At 50.2% G+C, this 20,110-nt stretch overlaps 2 protein-coding genes across 3 annotated transcripts in view; both read left to right on the top strand.

The window, feature by feature from the left end:
- Positions 1–9,604: 9,604 nt before the first annotated feature.
- LOC144141565 (beta-1,3-galactosyltransferase 5-like) lies at positions 9,605–10,476 on the top strand. The gene has a single exon (XM_077673106.1). It carries the CDS (start codon positions 9,735–9,737, stop codon positions 10,428–10,430), a length of 696 nt encoding a protein of 231 aa, XP_077529232.1. The 5' UTR covers positions 9,605–9,734; the 3' UTR covers positions 10,431–10,476.
- Positions 10,477–12,976: 2,500 nt separating this feature from the next.
- The window catches only part of Pug (pug C-1-tetrahydrofolate synthase, cytoplasmic), a 33,564-nt gene continuing 26,430 nt past the window's right edge, over positions 12,977–20,110 (top strand). The window contains exon 1 of one of the 2 annotated variants that reach the window (XM_077674348.1): positions 12,977–13,197. Coding sequence is in view for 1 of the 2 variants with exons in the window: in XM_077674349.1 (XP_077530475.1) it covers positions 13,195–13,197 (3 nt within the window). In the remaining variant the exon portion in view is untranslated. The remainder of the gene's footprint in view (positions 13,198–20,110) is intronic. The other variant, XM_077674349.1, reaches the window with a different exon arrangement.

Genomic DNA, 20,110 nt, shown 5'->3' with positions numbered 1-20,110 from the left:
GTTAAGCTCCTGAAGCGCAAGGCTCCAGCGTAGTAGTCGCGGATTCTTTCCCGACATTTGCGACAGCCACGTCAGTGGGCAGTGGTCAGTGACGAAGACAAAAGAAGTTCCGTAAAGGTAGCAGGCCAATTTTTGGGTGGCCCACACAATGCAGGCACATTCTTTTTCTGACGCACTGTAGGCCTCCTCGCGAACTGAGAGTTTCCTGCTGGCGTATAGCACTGGGTGCTCGTTCCCGTTCTCATCCTCCTGGCAGAGTATTACTCCTAAGCCTCTGTTGCTGGCATCGCACTGCACAATAAAGGGACGATCATAGTTCGGTGCATGCAGTACGGGTGAGCTAACAAGAGCCGCTTTGAGGCCTTGGAATGCACACTCCATTTCCGGGCTCCAAACTACCTTTTCTGGGGCCTTCTTGCGCAGTGCATCCGTTAACGGAGCGGCTACTTCCGAGTACTGAGGAATGTAGCGCTGATAATACCCCGTCAGTCCCAAAAAGGAGCGAATAGCAGTCTTGGTTTCTGGCTGCGGGAATTCGCTAACCGCCTCTACTTTCAACTCGTCAGGTCGCCTCCTGCCCTGCCCTACCACGTGCCCTAGGTACCGTACTTCGGCGCGAGCTAGCTGGCACTTAGCCGGCTTCGCTGTCAGTCCAGCGTGCGTCAAACGTCTGAGGACATCGTTAAGATGGCACAGGTGGTCTTCCCATGTATTAGAGTAAATAGCAATGTCGACTACGTAGGGAGCAGCGTATTCTTCAGCCCCCTGCAGAACTCGGTTCATCAGCCTTATCCCGCACTTCTCCAGGAAGCCCGCAGTCAGAACGCTGCTGAACACTGAACCCTGGTAGCACTGTATCTCCTTAGGTAAGGCCACTCTAGAAAAATAGACAGTAGTGCGTTGACTACTTCTACCGAGCTCTGCTCCTTCATTGGGATCGCCTCTGGAAATTTGGCTGGTGGACAAACAGCGGTAAGCAAATACCGGTAGCCTGATTTTGTCGCTGGGAGTGGTCCCACAACGTCTATTACCAGCCGCCGAGAAGGCTCCGAAATGAGCTGAACAAGCTTAAATGGTGCCTTTCCCTTCTCGTGCGGTTTTCCCACTCTCTGACAGGTTTCACACGCTCTTACGTGGTTCTCAACCTCGGTGAAGCATCCTGGCCAATAAAACTCCGTTAGGAGCCCATCTTTGGTCTTCCGAGTTCCTAAATGCCCCGACCGACCAACTCCGTGACAGAGATTAACAATGTCATGCCGATACTTAGTCGGAACTACAATCTGGTCAAACGCGCGACCTTTTGCATCCCGGTAGTGGCGGTGCAAGATGCCATTTTTTACGGGAAAACTGACATTCTTCCTCGCCACCCCTTCTCTGACTGTGTTCCAAACCTCCTTAAGGCTAGGATCGCTTTTCTGCTGCTCGATGAGCTCGTCTCTTGTCACTTTCTCCCGTACATTGTCTAGTGATTTTGATACAGGCAACACGAGCAGCCCCTCTTCCGATTCCCCTTCAGCTATATCAGCGCTAGTCTCCTCCGACCCCTCTCTCTTTTTTTCAGTAGGCGACGGGATAGTAGACTCCGCTGAGCTGACTCCAGCTGGTGTTGCTGTACTTCCGGTGAAACTCGGTTCTTTCCGCTCTAGTTCGGCCGCTAGCGCGCGTGCTTTAGCTCTTTTCAAGGCTTGGACTGTTCCCTCGTGAAAACTTTTCCCTTGTTCTCCAAGCAGACGGTCGGTCTGATTCGAGAACAAGTAGGAGTACTGCGAGGGCAGCTTGTCTGACACCGCCGCTTCCGTCTCCACTTCTCCGAACGGCCCAGTGATGACTACTCGAGCTACCGGGAGACAAATGCTTCCCTCCTGCAAAACCGGTTTAATCCATGCGCACTTGCCGTTGTAATCTGCTTGTGCCACATAGTCCGGGTGCACCAGATCAATGGTTGCCCCACTGTCTCGTAAGACGCGGCATGGCTTTCCGTTCACTGTTAGGTTAAAAAGGTACGGACTAAGTAGCTCCTCGCTAGTAGCAGAGTCACAAGTATACGAAAGGGCTGGCCTGGGCCTACGACAGCCTATGGCAATGTGACCGACCTCCTTGCATTTGTAGCAGGTAGGTGGTTGCCTAGCGTCAAACGGACTCTTTTTGGGAGAACTCTCCGAAACCTTTCCCTCCTGTTTGTTTTGTGATCCTTGACTACTTGCAGCGAAGTCAGCCTTTTTCTGTGCCGTCATACCTGCGCCAGCCCCCTGCTTCGCCGTCCAAGGTTTTCCTTTATCTCCCGCTTTTGCGGGAGGAACCTCGTCCCTTTCTCCCCGGCGTGACGCGTACTCATCAGCCAAGTCGGCAGCTGCCTGCACTGTTACTACTCCGGCCCTATCTTGGATCCAGAGCTTCATTGGCTCTGAAAGCTTAGAAAAAAACTGTTCGAGAGCCACTACTTCAAGAGCCTTTTCGAAGTTCCCAAAAGCGCTGGCTCCCTTCATCCATTCTACCAAGTTGACCTTCAACTCGTAGGCAAACTCAGAATACGTGCTGCCCTGCTTCTTGCTAAGATTGCGAAACCGCTGCCGGAACGCATCTGACGAAAGTCGGAACCTCTTTAGAAGGCTATCCTTCACTTTGTCATAATCGTCCGCATCCTCCATCGGAAGCCGCGCGATCACATCCGCTGCTTCACATGGCAGCAAACTTAGCAAGTTTCGAGCCCATGTGCTACGGTTAAGCTTCGCTTTTTCACAGGTTCTCTCGAAGTTCACGAGAAAGAGGCCCACATCTTGCCCTACTTTGAAGGGTTGCATTAGCTTAGATAAATCACAAAGATTTTGTCTTCCTGCTACCTCTACTCCTTGAACCTCAGCCATCTTCCTCACTTCCACCTCCAGGCGCAGCCGTTCTACTTCCAGTTCCTTTTGCTTTAGCTGGCACTCCTGTTGCTCACGCCTGTTCTCACGCTCCTGTTCCTGTTGCTTTTGAATCTCGTTCCATGTTTCTGTAATATCTTCACTGCTCAGATTCAATCCCTCGATAGCGTGAACAATTGCGTCTTTCTTCATCCCCGAATCTACTTCTGCTCCTAGCTCCTCCCCCAGAATCAGCAGCTGATTCTTCAACAAACGCTTCCAATCCATGACAGAGAACTAGTGTGGTGCGGCTCACTCTCTACCCAGAAGTTCCGGAAAAAACTGCTTCTGTGGTAGCCTCTACCAGCGAAAAGATTGCACTTCTATCTTATCAGCCTGGCAACCAAAAAACCAAAGCCAGCACTCACCAGTTCACAGCTGTCAGTCTCCATGATCTCGGCGTGTTGTTCATTCTTCGACGTCCAGGCTCAGATCCAACCGCTTGCCATCCAGTTGTTGCGTCTTGTAGCGAGTTGTAGCGACCGCAGTCTGCTGGTAGCGGCGCCGGTCGCCGTCGCTTCGTCGAGCCAGGACTAGGGGAGAGCTTAGAGCAAACTCAACGGGTTTATTTACATTTTTACAGTGAGTTGTCGAGATGAAGACAGAAGACAGCTCTTGGCGGGCCGCAGCACGCCCTTTTTGTTGACCCCAGATCCCTAGTTCCCTAGGTTGGGGATCCCCATACAAAACAATGCGGACCAATGGTGATGTGTAAGTTCCTCGCTGTGAAGCACCGCCCTCGGGTAGGGACACGCCTTTCAGGTATGTCGGCAGATGCACAGCACACGCACACACACACACCCTTGCCACTCGTCAGGACCCGCGCGGCGCCGCGTATTCTTTTGGTGTCTGCCGCGCGCTGCGTTCCCAGGGAGCCTAACAGCACAGATTAACAAGGTTCGTGGAATCACTCCGGGAAGGGTTAATGGCTTGACCATTGCCACTGCCTTCTTCGCTGTGCTGCCGCCGCCACGGGGTCCCATTGTCCGGTCGTCGCCGTCTGGGCTTTCACGCGCACACGCGTTCAGTTGCTCAGGCCGGGGGAATACCGGCGGCTCCTTAATCCCTTTTGGGGCGACAACACTCAACGCCGCTCAAAAGCCGCTGTCAATCAGTGGCCACCGCGGCGACGTGTCGGCCTCCTTTCGTTTCCGTCGACAAGCGGTGGGGTGGTCGACCGGCAGGCGACTGACCCGCGCAAACATGGCGCCAGTGAGTCATAACAGTGTGTGTGTGTGTGTGTGTGTGTGCGTGCGTGTGCGTGCGTGCGTGCGTGTGTGCGTGCGTGCGTGCGCGCGTGTGTGTGTGTGTGTGTGTGTGTGTGTGTGTGTGTGTGTGTGTGTGTGTAGTCCACCCTGTTCTCGCGCCTGTGGGACCGAAAATTCGGTGTGTGTAATGAAAGCTCTGGCATTTGTTTTCAGAGTATGGAAAAATACATTTCAGAAATCCTGGGCCATCTTCGCTAACGTGAAACCTGGGGAGGGGCGAAGCATTCTGTGTAAAAGTGTATTCAAAGATTGCAAGTCTCCCTCTTGCACACAGTGTTCCCGTTCTCTTTCCACACAATATTCCTTTGTAAAAAACTTCATAGGTGCTTGGTGCTTGATGCTTGATACTTGATACTTGAAATGAAATACTACATCCACTACAGAAGAAAAAAATTCCCACTGTTGCCTGCTGTCGCCCGCGCCGCTAAAGCTTCTGGCGGCATTTTAAAAAAATGAAGCGCCAACCGTTACGAAAGGTTCCACTAGATAGGCTCCACGTTCTGCTTGGAATGCACGTGGACTAGGGCAACGCGGTTCTATAAACGTTGAAGTGGCGCACCTCGATTCATGCGTGTCTCCGCCGCACTAAAGCGCTGGCATCGAGGAACCCGGCCTGTAGCGGTAGAACGCGGTAAATCTATATAGACCTGAGCAAACTTTTAGTGTGTTTACCTTGGGAGGAGCGCGACGTAAAAGGAACAGCTCGTGAGGTGAGCGTGAAAGCAAAGGGGGGCATTTACTTGGCAAATGTCGTCGAAGACTATCGAAAGGAGCAGATACGCGGCCATTTTCTTAACGGGGGCGTTTCATGGCCCCTTGAGACCTGACTACTTCCCTTCGTGTTTGAGAGGTTTGAGTTGCTCGTTACACAGACAATAAGATTCCTGCGACGAGAGAGGCAAACCCATGGCCATATGTTTGTCCCAGTCCTTCCAAGTTTCAGTCAGCTATTCAGCTAGAGAGTGCGCTCAATCTCAAATTATAAACAAGAGTTGTTTGTTTTGTGCACTCTTTTGCCTGCGCCCAGCTTCGATGGTCCTCCTCCTTCATAGAGTGAAAGGGCGCTGACTCTTTTCTAGAGAACGGTTTGTGCAATTGCATCGACTCATGACCCGCCGCGGTGGCTCAGTGGCTAAGGCGTTGCGCTGCTGAGCACGAGGTCGCGGGTTCGCTTACAAAGCCCCAGGTGGTCAAAATTAATTCGGAGCCCTCCACTACGGCGCGCCTCATCGCAGGCGTTGCGTCGGCACGTTAAACCGTACAATCAATCAGTCATCGGGTTATGGCTTATCGAAATACAAGATGACGAACGCCCAATCGTGGCGTCGCTCTGACATTTGTTTTGCTGTGTTTTCTTTTTTGAGTGATTCAAAACGAAGCCGTCAGACGAGACTTTTAAAAAGGCTACTACGATCTACCGCTCAGACCCTCCGTAGTGTTCAAATCATCTACAGCTCACGAAGTTACGACTATACTTTTTACCCTTGAAAAACATTTGTTAGGAAAATTGGGGTAAGCTTCCAATAAACCTGCTTGTGTGTGCGTGCGCGTGTTTGCGCGTTTGCATGTGCTCTGTGTTACAAAATGTGCAGTCGGAAACTTTATCCACAAGAATAAAACAGTGTATCTCATTCTAAAATGTGCCACTATTTCAGTGTAGTACGGTATAGGCAAATGTATTTGTAATGGTGCCGCCAATCCCCGACGGGGTATGCTTGCAATTAGAGGACAATAATGCCCCGGTGCGCGTGAGCGGATGGAACGCGACGGGGACCACCATCGGTCGGCGGAAGCTCGGTGTGTGTTTGGACAGCACCGAACGTGATCTACACCCCCGACGGCGCCCGTGCCACCGCGCCGGGACGTCGGTCGCTCGTACCCGCTACCACACCGGGCACCCGTGCCTTGCGCCGGGGAGTCTGGTCATCAGCCCTCAGGCGGGGCCGCCATCGGTTCGAGCGGACCACCCGTCGGAGCCCTCGCCCCTGCCTGCCTCTCTTGGGCCTCCGGGCGAGAGGTCCGTGCGCCGGGCCGCCTCATGTTCCTGCTGGGCTGCGCCACCGGATCGGGCCACGTGTGGTTCGAGTGACGTGGGGCCAGCCAAACGGGACCAGCACGTCTGCGACCCTCGGCTAGTGTGACTGCGACAATCCATGTGAGCCCAGTCCAGATTGCACGCGTACGTGGGGCGTTCGCTACCCTCGCTGAACTGGGACTTGCGCGGGACAGGTGCAGGACTGAATCCCGCTTGTTGTTTTTCTCCTTTTTCATTTGCGTTTGCCGCGTGTGTAACATTTTGGTTTCTTCCCCCTTTACCCATGACCCATTTGAGCTGTTTTTGCCGCATAATACATCGCTCCTACGTTTCCCCTTCGTTTTGGGGCCTCTGTCGTCATTGACTCCGTGTGCATGCCTCGTGGTTCCCACCACCGAACCCTGAGTTCATCACAGCGTTCCAGGAGCATTTTTTGTAAGTACACGCGTTGCGCTTTGCTATCCGTCCGTGGGCAGCCACTTCGTCGACAGCTTGGCGACGCAGGTTTTTGTGCTTCAGCCAAAAAAAAAAAATTCCTTCACTTGGTCTAATTTTCTAACCGCTCCGCCGAACGAGCCTGCGTATACGGTTGCTGTACACATTCATATGGAAGTAAAGTTGGTGAAAGGCCGAGTCGAAAGCGGCAGCCGGCTGCTTGTTTAGCTTCCTTCACTGATTTCACAGCCTCTAAGTTCACCGTGAAATCACGTACATAGCTAAGGGACACAAACCAGCCATTTCTGCGACGTTGAGGCAGATGGGGGCGCACCAATAAAATCAATGCCCAATCTTGCAACCTAATAGGCCTACAGCCTAACGCCATATAGTCTCAGCAGTTGCGGCTGGTTACACCGGTCATGTGGCATCATAACGCCCACTATTACATATCCCTGAATCATGGTCAGCATACAGAAGGTGTGCTCATTATCACGCACGACGCGTGGGAAATAGACGGGACATCTGAAGATCGGTAGCCTTTTTTGCTGCCGCTCGTTCTGATTGCACGGGGAGTGACGAGCAATGAACTGTTCTCGTGGACCACGTGGTGAAGCGATTATCGACCCCTTCAACCACTTCCTCCTGGTAGCTGTCCTTTTAATGAGCGACTATGCTTCTGGCGCTATACTTGGCGTACTGACACGATCGTCTAACCGAGCATGCGCAACGCAGTCCAGAAAACTACCGGAACTATGAAGTTTTAAATTATGAAAAGTGTTTATACATGCTCGGAGTTGACTGTAAACTGATCCTTCTGATGCGGAAAGATGGCCTGCAGGCAAAGCCTAGTTCGCTACAACGTAGTGAAGATAGGCTCCCAGGATTTTACCGGTGGACGGCTTCAAGTTAGTGGCAACCAAAACTGCGATGCTGAGCCATACTGTATGAACATGCGAACACAAAACGATTACTGTGTAGAACCGGAGAACAGACCTTAAGGGGGCCATGAAGACAAAACACAAGCTTGGTTCATTCGAAAGACGGCCTCGTTAGAATCACACCGACACCAGTTTTAACGTAAAAGTCGCTCAAATAAGCTATATAATTAGGGAAAAAGGGAAGTGCCATGCGACCCACTAGCACATTCCCCGCGACAGAGCATATGATGTCATACCATCCAGCTCTGCCATGGGTGGGAGCCGGCGAAAGCAAGCGCAAAATTAGGCAGAGCTTATAAGCTTGCCGAACGAGCTATTTGCGATTAAATTTAGGCCACATTCTTTATAAAGAATTGGGAATGGGGGGATAAACCGTGGACGTTACGAAAGCAGAGGCAAACATAAAAGTACCGATCCGTACTGTGGCTGGTACTGCACACACTAATATATGCTGCCCAGCAGTCCGCCGCTTTGGAGTTGTGTAAACGCACTGGCCGTTTGGCGTAGGCGACGTTGTCTTGCGTGACCCTGTTTGTCGAGGATATTCCATGTTTCACGAAACGATTACTTTCTGCCCTAACAAAAACAAGCCAGGTGCAAATACGGTCAAAAAATTGTTGTAAAATTTATTATGAATAGGACGGCACTATGGCTGTTGTGGTGGAAGGGGGAAAAGGGAAGGGGGTTACGTGCGTCGCACTATGGAGGCTTCACACGCAAATGTCCACTGTGAGAGTAGAATTCTCTTGTGGTCGCGTGTTGGCCGGATCCAGTCCTCGTATGTAGACACGGATGACGGGCGATGTTTGTCACGTGCGTCCTTCAGTCCTTCACAGTTGCACACCAAGTGACGCATGTTGGCCGGCTTGGCGGCCAAGCACACACTGCACTGGGGCGGCGAGAAAGGTGGCAGGTTCGGCTGCTTTGAGTACCGCTGTGCGTGGCTCCACCTTGCCACCACGTCCTCCGTAACGGCAAAGCCACTTCGTGCTTTCAACACGAACATTTGGGCGCCCCGGGGAAGACCCTTAGGTAGGGGATCCTCAAGGAGTGGTACGTGGGTCAGGAGCTTTTTGGACTTTTGAAGCTTGTTCCTTCTCCGCTTCTCTTCAGGGCTGTGACTCAGGGCTTTGAGATTTGAGAGGAATGAGCTCAAGCTTCGAGTCGTGGGAAGAGCGAGCCTCACTGGCCAGCTTGTGCGCAGTCTCATTGCCCGTGTTGCCAGAGTGTCCGGGTACCCAGAGGACCTTGACATCATTATTGTTGTTTATTGTTATCCGTTAAAACCCTGATCTGTCGTTCTTGTTTGGTGTCATCTGTAAAGCAGCTGCAGACAACAGTCCGTGCACGGTAGCGCCATCTGGGAAGACTGACGGCGAGCAGCGCTGCAACCGAATCATGCAGTGCAAGTTCTTTTGTATACGCGCGCTTATGACTTGATTGCTGACGTCCCGAAAACGCACGATCTGGCGGAGAATTAAAATTTCAACCTAAATTGATTAATTTCTCAGTGAGTACGGCAACATTTGCTGCCGGACAGGCGCTACGAGGTCTATAAAAGACGAAATCTTTCGAGTAAAAGAAACTTGTATTTCGTCCTCATGGCCCTTTTAAGATTTGCAGCGAGAGCGCGTGAGTTACTCTTTTTTTCAATTTCGTGTTTTCTTTTCTTCAGGCCCTTCCTGATGACGGGAACAACAACAGGCGATTCCGTCCTCTGCAATTTGTCGCGGAAGCAGCTTGTGTGCGCCACAAGCGGCGTCGCCGCTTACGTGGTCTTCCTTACGTGGTACCTGCACCTTTCCCGGATACACTTCGACTGGGGCATGACACCAGTGAGAACAGGACACAACCTTTCCTCACCGGCTTATGGGGGAGCTAGGTCGCCTTCAGGACGAGACAGTCCCCCAGTGTTGGCCAACGACCGTCTACCCCCAAATTCTTCTACAGTGCACCAAACGCCGAGGATTGTTACACATTCAGCTACATCCTAAACAAGCCCAACATCTGCTCTGGCTCGCGAGTACTGACCCTCCTCATTGTGGTGCTCAGCAGCACCATCAACTTCGCCCAACGTGAGGTCATCCGGGAAACGTGGGGAGCAGCGGCGTGCCGACGTGGCTATCGGCTCGTGTTTCTCATCGGCAGGCCGATGCTCAAACCGGACCAGAGCAAAATTCTATACGAGGATACCAAGCACGGAGACCTTGTTCAGGCTGACTTCACCGACTCGTACCGGAACCTGACCCTCAAGTCGATAGCGATGGTCCGCTGGTCCAACGAGTACTGTCCTGGCCCCCAGTTCGTCCTGAAGATCGACGATGACATGTTACTCAACGTCTGGGGCCTCGCGGATCGGGTACGCATATTGCAAGGCGTGAAACGGACCATGTGGGGCCTGCTGGCCCGGGAGTGGAAGCCGCATAGGAACCCCCGGAGCAAGTGGTACGTGTCCGCCAGAGAGTACCGCAACTCGACGTACCCGGACTTTCTGACCGGGCCGTCGTACCTCTTGTCCGGAGACTGCGCTCCGCTCCTGGTGCGTGGTAGCGCCGGCGTGCCTTACCTGTACCTCGAAGACGTCTTCCTCACGGGAATGGTGGCCGGCAAAATGGGCATCAAGAGAGTGCACGACGAGGGTTTCCTTAATTACAAAAAGCGTTTCAGGCCCTGCACGAGGCCTAGGATAGTGGCGAGCCACGACTACAGGCCGCGGGACTTGCAGCAGACGTGGCGCTCTCTGTTCGCCATCGCTGAGGACCGAGGTTGTGATGACACTGACCTTTCCGCAGGCGCCGCCGTTACGAACGTTACAGCGCGAAAGCGAAACGCCGCATGGCGGGCCTGACTAACGAGGACACGAGCACTATCTTGCGCGCAACAAATAAAGCATGAATTCCAACGAGTCCAATGTTCTAAATTTTAGGCATTATTAGAATCATCATCTAGAGCACAGTCGTTCCAAAGGATACTCGAAAAGTACAATAGCCAATGTTTCGTAACAAAGTGCAGCATGCAACCTCTTCGTTATCTGGGCGAGGTAACAGTGATATTTGACCGTCTCCACACGGGCAACGGGTTAAACTCCACACAGGCAACTGGTTAAACACGTGCTATAGTGTAAATGCGTGGCTTTTAAGACTACCATTTGGGAAGGTATTCGGCAAACCTACTCGCAGTGCACACTACCAGCTTTTAATGGACAGTGTCATTCGACTTTTACATGAAATAAATTTGTCAACATTATAGGGAGCTCCTTCGCAGCTATACTCTCATTTTATTTACAGCGTAGGCCTTCAACAATGCCTTTTGGGCAGGTTGTCGCACGGAAAGAAAAAAAATATACCAGTTTGGTTAAGGTGCGGGTGGCTACATTTCGCTGCGACCAGCATTCAGTTCGACAAAACTTTTCGCGTACCCGTCTGGTAAGGAAGTAGCGTCAACTATGCTCTTGTGAGTGGGTATTCACGTCCATCACGAGAGAATGCTACCTGAATTTCTCCGACAATCAACAACAAAGTTTTCTTAGTGAAACGAGTACACACACACCTACCAACAGGGCATTCGCTGGACGCAATATACAGCAGCTTCTCTGGTGAGGCGGTAGTCGGTTACAGTCGATGCAGGAACGTCTATATATTTCCGAGTAGCGAGGACACTGTCACACTTGCACTCGTCCCACGTTGCCGCCATACATAAAACCAAGGGGAACGTGGACAGGAATGGCCGCGCGAAAAGCGCGCTAGATGGTGAAGAAACCGGGTACACTATGTGTGATGGGCGCAGGGGTATCTCCTCGCCCAAGCCCTGGGGCAAGGTGTATAGGATTATGAGTTTTGGGGGGTATTTTGCTCCCTACGTCTGCGACAGTGTAAAAAAGTGAAGGAAGATAGAAAAAGTGAGGTCATGTACAACTTCAGTTAGCTGCGTTGTTGTGGATAACCCTTTTCTAAATCCGTGTTGGTAAGGTGATAAGTTGCCATTTGTCTCTAGGAATTTGTCTCTAGGAATGCGCTTCAGAATGATGTGTTCAAGTAATTTACATGATGTGCTAGTAAGTGAGATGGGTCTGCAGAAATCAGATGGGTCTTCGCTGTTGCCTGTTTTAGGTATCGGTGCGACCTTTGCTTTTTTCCAATCATCCAGCAGCTTTGAAGAAGATACAGACTTACGGAAGACTATAGTCCCAGACACCGGCTGCACCATTCCGCATAACGTCTGAGAAAATTGCTGGGGATTTCATCGGGCTTGCATGCTTTTTAGGATCGACGTTCAGCAAGAGGTTCAGCATTCCCTCATCAGTGATAATCAAGGGGTCAATTAAAATACTATCGGCAAAAGGAAGTCCAGGGGTTCTTCTGTTATCTTTTGTGAAAACAGAGTGAAAAAAATTATTGTAAAAATTAGCTTTAGCTTTTTTTTTTCTTCTGTAGAAAAATCCGGGGTGTCTGTTCTATGAGGGCGGATGTGTTTCCATGGGTTATCTCTAATGAATGAAGGGAGCGTTAATTTAAAGTAGTTCTATTTTGCTTCTTTTATTTTGGACTTAAAGTTTGCGATTGCGCGTCTCAGGTTAGGTGCATTAGGAGAGCTCGCTTTGTTTTTCTTGAAAGATTTACGCAACCTCTTGACCTTTCTTTTGGCATGTATAATTTCGCGTGTGATCCACGGATTATTTTTGCGGGGCCGTGTTAATCTCAGGGGAATGAAGTTATTCATACAATGTGACACGATGTTCTTAAACTGAAGCCAGAGCGTATTGACGTGTGTTCCGGGCTCCCCAGCCCTGTCTGAGAACGTGGGGAATTCATGCGCAAAGTATACGTTAATATGGAACCGTCATCCGTTTGACTGAAATTAGCTACAGGCGTTCCGGTAGATCGCATGCGTAGGTGACGGTCGAGTGTAAGTCAACAGATTGGCATTTTGTGGTCTGACATACCATCTACAATGTTAACCTGGTACTGCTGTTGTTCAAACTGATGGCTGAGAAAGATTAAGTATAGGATGCTCGATGCTGCGCCTTGCACAGAATAGTGTGTGCAAAATTGCCTAACGAAATCTTACGGAACCATACCAAAGGAATTCGGAACTCCGTAGAATGCGCGCTAGGGCTGTGTAACTGTTTTCAACTGGTAGTCACGATTTAATTTTCTGATAAGATAGTGATTTGCATTGCTTCTTATAAGCACACCTATCACCACGAACAGACGACCGTGGTTAAATAAAGTTCACCGGCCTGATACACAAATACAAAACATGCTTTTTCTTAAGCGGCGTATGGAGATGTGCGCACCGTCAAAACATCGTCGACGCAACAAGAGTAGCTCGTCGACGACACCCAAAGCCGGCGGGAAGCGCCTCTGCACACGAAGCCGAACCGAGCGCGGCTTTTATATTCGTGTTTCCTTTCCACAGCCTCGGCGAGTGGCGCTGTAGCAGAGCGAGTACGGACGACGCCGCAGATAGCCTTGGGAATCAGTGAAGGGCCTCTCTCTCTACGCTGTTATCGGCCGAGGCGCCTGCCATCAGCCCCCCGCGTCTCCGAGTCGTCGCTGACCGCTTCGTCCCGTCCCGTCCCGTGGAATCGCCGGACGTCCGCGGCAACCGTCATGGTAAACGTCGTTGCATGCTTCCTTGATTTTAGCGTCAATACGGCGTTGTTACGCAGCGCATTCCAAAGCGCGCACGGGAGCGCGTGTGTGCGAGAATGTGGCCAGGAAAGAAAGCAGAATGCGCCGGGCCCGAGCCAAGAAAGCCGGTTTCCCGCCGGCCGCACGAGTATGTCGCCTGGTTTGTTTTCGCGTGCTTATATCAGTATAGGTTTTCAGAATCACAAGCAATTCTAGAGTGCGTTGTAGGTACGGCCTTCTGCGGTGTTGGCTTGAAATGATTTAGAGAAAATTAGTGTACCATTCTGAAGTTTACGCCGATCGCTTCAGTCTCCTACACTTGTTTGAAGAGTATCCGTCACTTCCAGATATAGCCAGTTGAAGTACGAATCGCTGTACCTCCCGCACCAAGTGCCGTCAATTTATTAATTGTCAGGATGGCGCTGTGTACACCTTGCAATTTCGGCGCCCCCGGCCCCGTCCTAGGTTTTTGTTCGAGGGTAGTACAGCCTGGCACTGGCCTACGCAGAGGGAGAGAAGGAGAGTAGTACACCCCGCCCCCCTTCCCCCCGAAATTTTCGATCCCGGGAGGGGAGGGGGGGGGGGGCGAACGCGGCGCCGCTGCCTGTCATCAAGTAGTACCGATAACAATTTTCGTGTCGCAATCCATGCACCAAGCATATGCAGCGTCGATATATACCTTACAAGAACAGCGATTTTGAAATTTCACCGGGGTAAAAAAAAATGAACAAAACAATCCGAAAGTTAGCAGAGTAGGGCATCATCAAGTCCATTATTTTTATTTTGAATAAATTCCTTGCTCTGACTTTTCATTTTTTTTTCTGGTTTGATTTTTAAAGCGAAGTTTCGTTAATGGGACCGATGACTTCCAGTGAAAAAAACTAATGCATTTTCCGTAGACCGGTTGGTCGACCGAAAAGCTCTGATAAGATCTCTGTACACATGGCGCATGCGTGAAACCGGTCTTCCATTGTGTCAAAACGGTCACTTGAATGTCGCGAAAAAGGAACTGTTCTAGATAAGGCAATACACGCAGCGATCATGGAGGAGTACAGTAGTATACCTTTATCTCATAAACCACGAATCAGCGTACTATATATAGATCGTTTGTTGATGCGTTTACTTAGTGAGAGAACAGTCGTCGCATGGGTTCGATTTTGCTTGCTATTTAGGCCTTTAAAGGTATGAAGATCGATTGGATGCACTTTCGGCGAAGCTTGGGCGCACTTGTGTAGCGAAGGTTTTGACGCACTTTTGATGTGAGAAAGATTTCGCACTTTCCTTCTCAGCTTTCTTGTGGAAGGGATGGTAAATTTTTCTTTTCTTTTTTTTTTTTGTCTTTCCCTCCTTGCGTGTGCCGTCTTTCTCCTTTTGAGGGTGCCCGCCTCTTCTTCAACGAAAAAAAAAAAAAAAATCTGCGTACGCCACCGGGTACAAGACACGCAGTCTGCACTGACGGAGCAGATCGCGTTAAGCATCATTCTGAATTGCTCATGTTGTTCAAAAAAAAAAAAAACCCATCGGACACGCTCGTGTTCTGGAAAGTCGTATTCGTTTAATCGTTCGAGATCACTTCCCTCTTCGGATCTGCCACAAACTGCAGACGACTGAAGATGTTGACCTCCGCAAAATGAAACTTGAAGCAGTACGAATTAAGGCAAGGCTATAGCTTGTTCAATCCAAAGAAGGCGTATACGTTTCCGTTTCCCTTTCTTTTTGCTGCCCCTTCGTTCTCTGCCCTATCCTCTCTTCTGGAGATAAGTTCGAAGAAAGAAGTAGCGACCTGCACGTGTTCCAAACGGAGACGATTTTAACTGATAACAAATATTCCATTTTGTAACTGGTGATCTCTGCGCTGGGTTCCCGATGTCGACATATCTATCGCGCCAATTCTTCTCGCACCTCTCCAAGCGTCGTGCGGACGCGCGTAATTCGATACGTCGTTGTATACGATGTCGACAGTCCGAGGAACAATAGTGATTTAGCGAACAATGGCGCGGCGCGCTCGAGTGGCGACGATTTGTTACACAGGCACCAGTACAGTCAAACCCGGCTATAACGAACCCGGATAGAGCGAATTATGCTATATATCGAACAAAAATAATTCAGTTACGGAAATACATGGGAAACATATTCCTTATAACGAAGTTCACATCCGATATATCGAACTCTGGGCGCCTAGAATGGCCGCCGAAATGCATGATCTCGGAGCGGCGATTGAGATGTGGATTGGCCGCGAGCACGGATCAAGAGCCGCGACTGAGACATTGCGCCTCGCACGGAGCGACGTGACGCCCAATATTTTCCGGAACTGTTTCCGATGCGCGAGACTCGCGACGGAACCTGCCCAATCAGTGAGTGCGGACCAAGACAGCAGCATCGGTGAACTGTGGGAAGAGCTCGCCAATGTTTCCGATGATGTCGCCAGTGAAATCCGTCCGACGCTTATAATGAAGCGCTTTCGGCAGTCGATGGGCTCCGCCAATGCTTCTTAGATTTTTGAGGACACGGACTCGAACTGGTGCAAACAATGTTTCGTGTAGAGAATGGCTATGCTAGTTGAAGCCGCCAAAATGAAAGTGAAAACAAAAATCACCGTTGTTTTTTTTTTGCAACGTGGGCAGTTAAGGCGGAAAGTAGCTTTGATACTTGCAATAAATGTACTATTTTGGTCTGGTAATGGCTACTGTACTGTGTTCGTTTCTGCACACGCGGATGGCGGAGTTGGGGAGGGGGCGGGGGACTCCCACGGATTGCGAACTCGTAACAATAAGCTCGTTAAGGCGGGTTCGGCTATATCGAACTATTGGATATATCTAACTAATCGCGGTGCATATTGCAGTTCGGTATAAACGGGTTTGACTGTATAGCGGGTCCCGCCCTTTTCGAAGTTGGGGCATGGGCGGCAACCCTGAGGCGGATCCGATAAAGCTAACTTTCACCTGTCGAGTTCGTTATTTTTAAAGCGAAAGCTTTCTTAGAGGAACCTACCGTGTATTTCCTCATATACCGGTTGGTGAACCCAGAAGCTCTTGTATGACGTCTTGACACGCGGCGCGTGCGTGAAACCGGGCGGGCTCACATTGTGTCAATACGGTTACTTGAAAATCGTAAAAAAAGGAACGGTTCTAGATAGGACAGTACACACATCGATCATGAAGGAGGAGTACAACAGTTTACCTATATCTCGTAAACCGCGTATCGGTATACGTTTAGAGCGCTCGTAAATGCGTTTATTTATTGCACGAAAAATAGTCACGTGGGTTCGTTCTAGGTTTGACGATCGATTTGAAGCACTTCCAGCTTTCGCGATTCTCTCAGCTTTCCTTGGGAAGGGATGCTAAATTTTGTTCAAGGCAGCAGCGTCGTCACTGACAACACCACGACCGTTTTCACGAAGGCGGAACGGCGGCAATCGTTATAAACAATAGCCCTAACAGCGCTAACAGTCATTGTTGATTTCACAGTGCACACAACAAACATGGACGAAAGGGAGAGCGAGACACACAGGCGTGGCCTATCTTTAATAGCCTATGATTAGCCTATCTTTAATAATAGCCTATCTTTAGTAGTACCGAAATATTGTATAAAAATGGCAGCATCTCCACTCCATGGATGATGGCGAGGGTGCGGAGTACGGGGACTCGAAATGACATCCAAGTTGCGCCCAGTGGAACATCCGATTTGCGCCCCCACCATCATTCGATTTGAGCCGTGAGTTGCACCTTGATAATTCCCTAAATGAAGCTGGAACTCACGGCTCAAATCGAATTTCGCTTGATTTTCGCTTGATGGTGGTGTGCGCACGGATGTATGCGGACGGACATCGGGAGGTTCTAAGGTACTCCGCACCGTTACAGGCGAGGGAGTAAGCCGTTTGACTCTCGGCCACTAACTCACGGTCGTAGTCCAATCGATAAGACGACTGTCACTAACTATGTCTGGTCTACCAGACATAGGCTGTAATCCTGCCGGTGCCTGTGTGATTTTTTTGCGAGTGTAAATGCTATGCGCACGGACGCGGACGGACATTGTGCGGTCCTAAGGTGCTCCGCACCTAAAATAAGCATTAACTGACAAGGGAAATTACTGGGGCTCACGAAATGGCAATGAAAGAAGATAAGTGTGTAAGCTTCCCTTCTGTGGCGGTATCAGCAAAATAAATCGCCTATCTAGACAGTGTGTAAGCATATGACGGTAGCGATGCCGTAGCATATTTGTTATTTTGTTTTCGCGTGTTCTTTGTTGCCTAGATTTCTGCTGTATTTATATGCCAGATGTCACAGCAATAAACTTCAGTTGTAAGTCAGCGCCTGTGGAAGTAAGGAAGGAATTAAGGTAAAGGAAAAGCAGGAATGTCAACCAGGCCGTGACCTAGTTTGCTATCCTACACGTGGGGAAGGGAAACAATGAAAAAAAAAGATGAAAACAGTAAAAGAAGGGGAAGGTAAAGAGAGAGCGGAAAGATGTGTGGCCAGCGTTACGACACCATAGGCGATAGAGTTCACTGACTTCATATACTATACTCTTTTGCTCTACAGTCTCCTGTGCAAGTTCGTTGTTTTTAGGAAGCACAGGAGCGTTTTTGTGGCCTTGTGCGTAGATGACGGTGAAGGCCAGTGGCCCAGGATTTTCTCCTCAGAGAACGGCCGCCGAGAATCGAGCTTCCGTAAAGTTGAGGAGTAGTAGTAGTAGGAAACTTTATTATAAATTCAGGCTATCTAGCTCTCAGAGGGTGGTGCCCCAGGGCCCCATTTGCTGCTGCGATCCGGGAGCTGCCTTCTTGCCGATGAAAAACGCGGACATTCGCATAGAAGATGGCGTATGGACTCCAGTGTGTCGCAGACTTCACACGCCTCACTGTTTGCCATTCCAATCAAATGGGAGTAAGCATTTGTGAAGGCTGTGTCTCGCTCTCCGTTTCGTCCTTGTTTGTTGTGTGTGGTGTTAAATCAAGAATATGGACCACCAACTCGCCCAATCATCAACGTTAGCTAACAGTCATCTTCCCGCAGTCACTCAAGGAGTCGCACGCGGCCCTGCGGCAGCACGTAGCAGTAAAGACTGAAATTGTGCACTTGGTTTCTGAAAAGTGGTGGTAACCAACATTTTCACTGATGCACCGACGTTAAACTATATCTGCGTCTAGACTTCTCGCCACATAATCCCTAACCGCGCTAGATATTGTCCTTAGTCGCAACTTGAAAATGACGGTTTACCTCATCGCGGACGCCGACGTCCTCTGGACATACTGCCAGTCTCAGCAATAAGATGGCGGCAATAAGCTACAAAATCGCCTAACTCGCAAAAAGACGCATATCTGTCTCTATCAGCGATATGCCATGACAACTCGCAAACAGACGCATATCTGAAGATCAAAATCTTCAACTCCAGGATGTCCAGCGAGTCATCTTGGCGCTGGCCAGGCAGGGGGACCCCGGCGACCCGGTGACGGGGAGCGGGGAGGCCCTAGCGGGGTTGGCTACATCTGCGGTGACGACTCCGGCCAAATCATGAAGGCCTAGTAATAGGACTTTATTCGCAGGCCCCAATGAAGTTTTCCCAGTCCCATCCAATGTCTCTATGAGCGATATGCAATTGACACGATCGAAGCAATGTATACGCGCCGCATTCCTTGGGCAAGTTCTTTCCTTCCGTATTGGGTCAAGCTTGGACAACCGGTCGGAGGGGTAAAGGTAACTTTCTTCTGCAGCCTTCATGTCGTAAAGGCAGCTTTAAAATTCTTCGCCGCCACAGCTTGTTTCTCTAAAAGTTTGGTGGGCTGTTCGAAAGCACGGTTCTCAGCAATAGCTTCGTTTCTTCCAACAGCGCTAATGACAGAGCGCCAAAGGGGATTAGACTGCTGCTGGACCTATTCCCCGAGAGAGAGAGAGAGAGAGAGAGAGAGAGAGAGAGAGAGAGAGAGAGAGAGAGAGAGAGAGAGAGAGAGAGAGAGAGAGAGAGAGAGAGAGAGAGAGAGAGAGAGAGAGAGAGAGAGATTCACGCATCTCCACGAAGCGAATCAGGACGAGTGGGCGAAGCACTGGGGATCGTTCTTGCCGTAAATCACCCGTGGCATTGCCCACTCGCGCATGTAAATGAGTGACAATGCGTGTGTACAGTATATACAATCCAATCCAATCCAATCCAATCCAATCCAATGCTCCTCATGCATGCGCAACACTGTGCACACGGACGCCAAGGGACAAGCCACGGACAATTCTTAAGGTGATTCGCCCCTAAAACTTTACTTTGCAAAAATAAATTGTGGGGTGGCTTTCTAGTCCGGAAATCCATGGGCAATCCTGGCGCTCACCGCTCGGTCAACCAAGATAATCTGGTCGTGGAGGCTGTAGCTGGATGACATGCTCTCCCACTGCTCACGGGAAGGGTTTGTAACGGGGGGAAGGTCGGATGTGGTAGAGTGTGCCTGAATTGCCGCAAAACGCACACTCCGGGGAGTATTGTATAGGGGATAGATGATTTTGTCGTACTGGGTTTGGGAACGTGTTCGTTTGAATTCGTCCTAATGCGCTTCCCTGCGTTTGAAATAGTGATGTGCCTCGCGTGGGCTCCGCAGATTTCCATTTAGAAACGCGGAATATTCAACGTACGAACGTTTTCAACCAACCCATCGTGTCCTTGAAGCAACCGTGCGTGCAAAGGTACTAACTGTTTGCCCGTAAGTGAATATTCCGAGAACAGTGGGCCTGAAAATTAATATGCAGAAAACTGAAGTAATGATCAATAACCTCGGGACAGCATAGCGGTTTGAGATAGGTGGCGAGGCAGTGGAAGTGGTGAGCGAATGTATCTACTTTGGCCAAATTGTGACCCCCGATCCCAACCATGAGGCAGGGATAATCAGAAGGATAAGAATGGGGTGGAGTGCATA

The sequence above is a fragment of the Haemaphysalis longicornis genome, unplaced genomic scaffold (genome assembly GCF_048455015.1).
Source record: "Haemaphysalis longicornis isolate Haplotype H1 unplaced genomic scaffold, Haemaphysalis longicornis Haplotype H1 scaffold_6, whole genome shotgun sequence".
Classification (NCBI taxonomy): Eukaryota; Metazoa; Arthropoda; class Arachnida; order Ixodida; family Ixodidae; genus Haemaphysalis; species Haemaphysalis longicornis.
The sequence above is the reverse complement of the archived record's forward strand: the minus strand, read 5'-3'. Positions and strand labels throughout refer to the sequence as shown.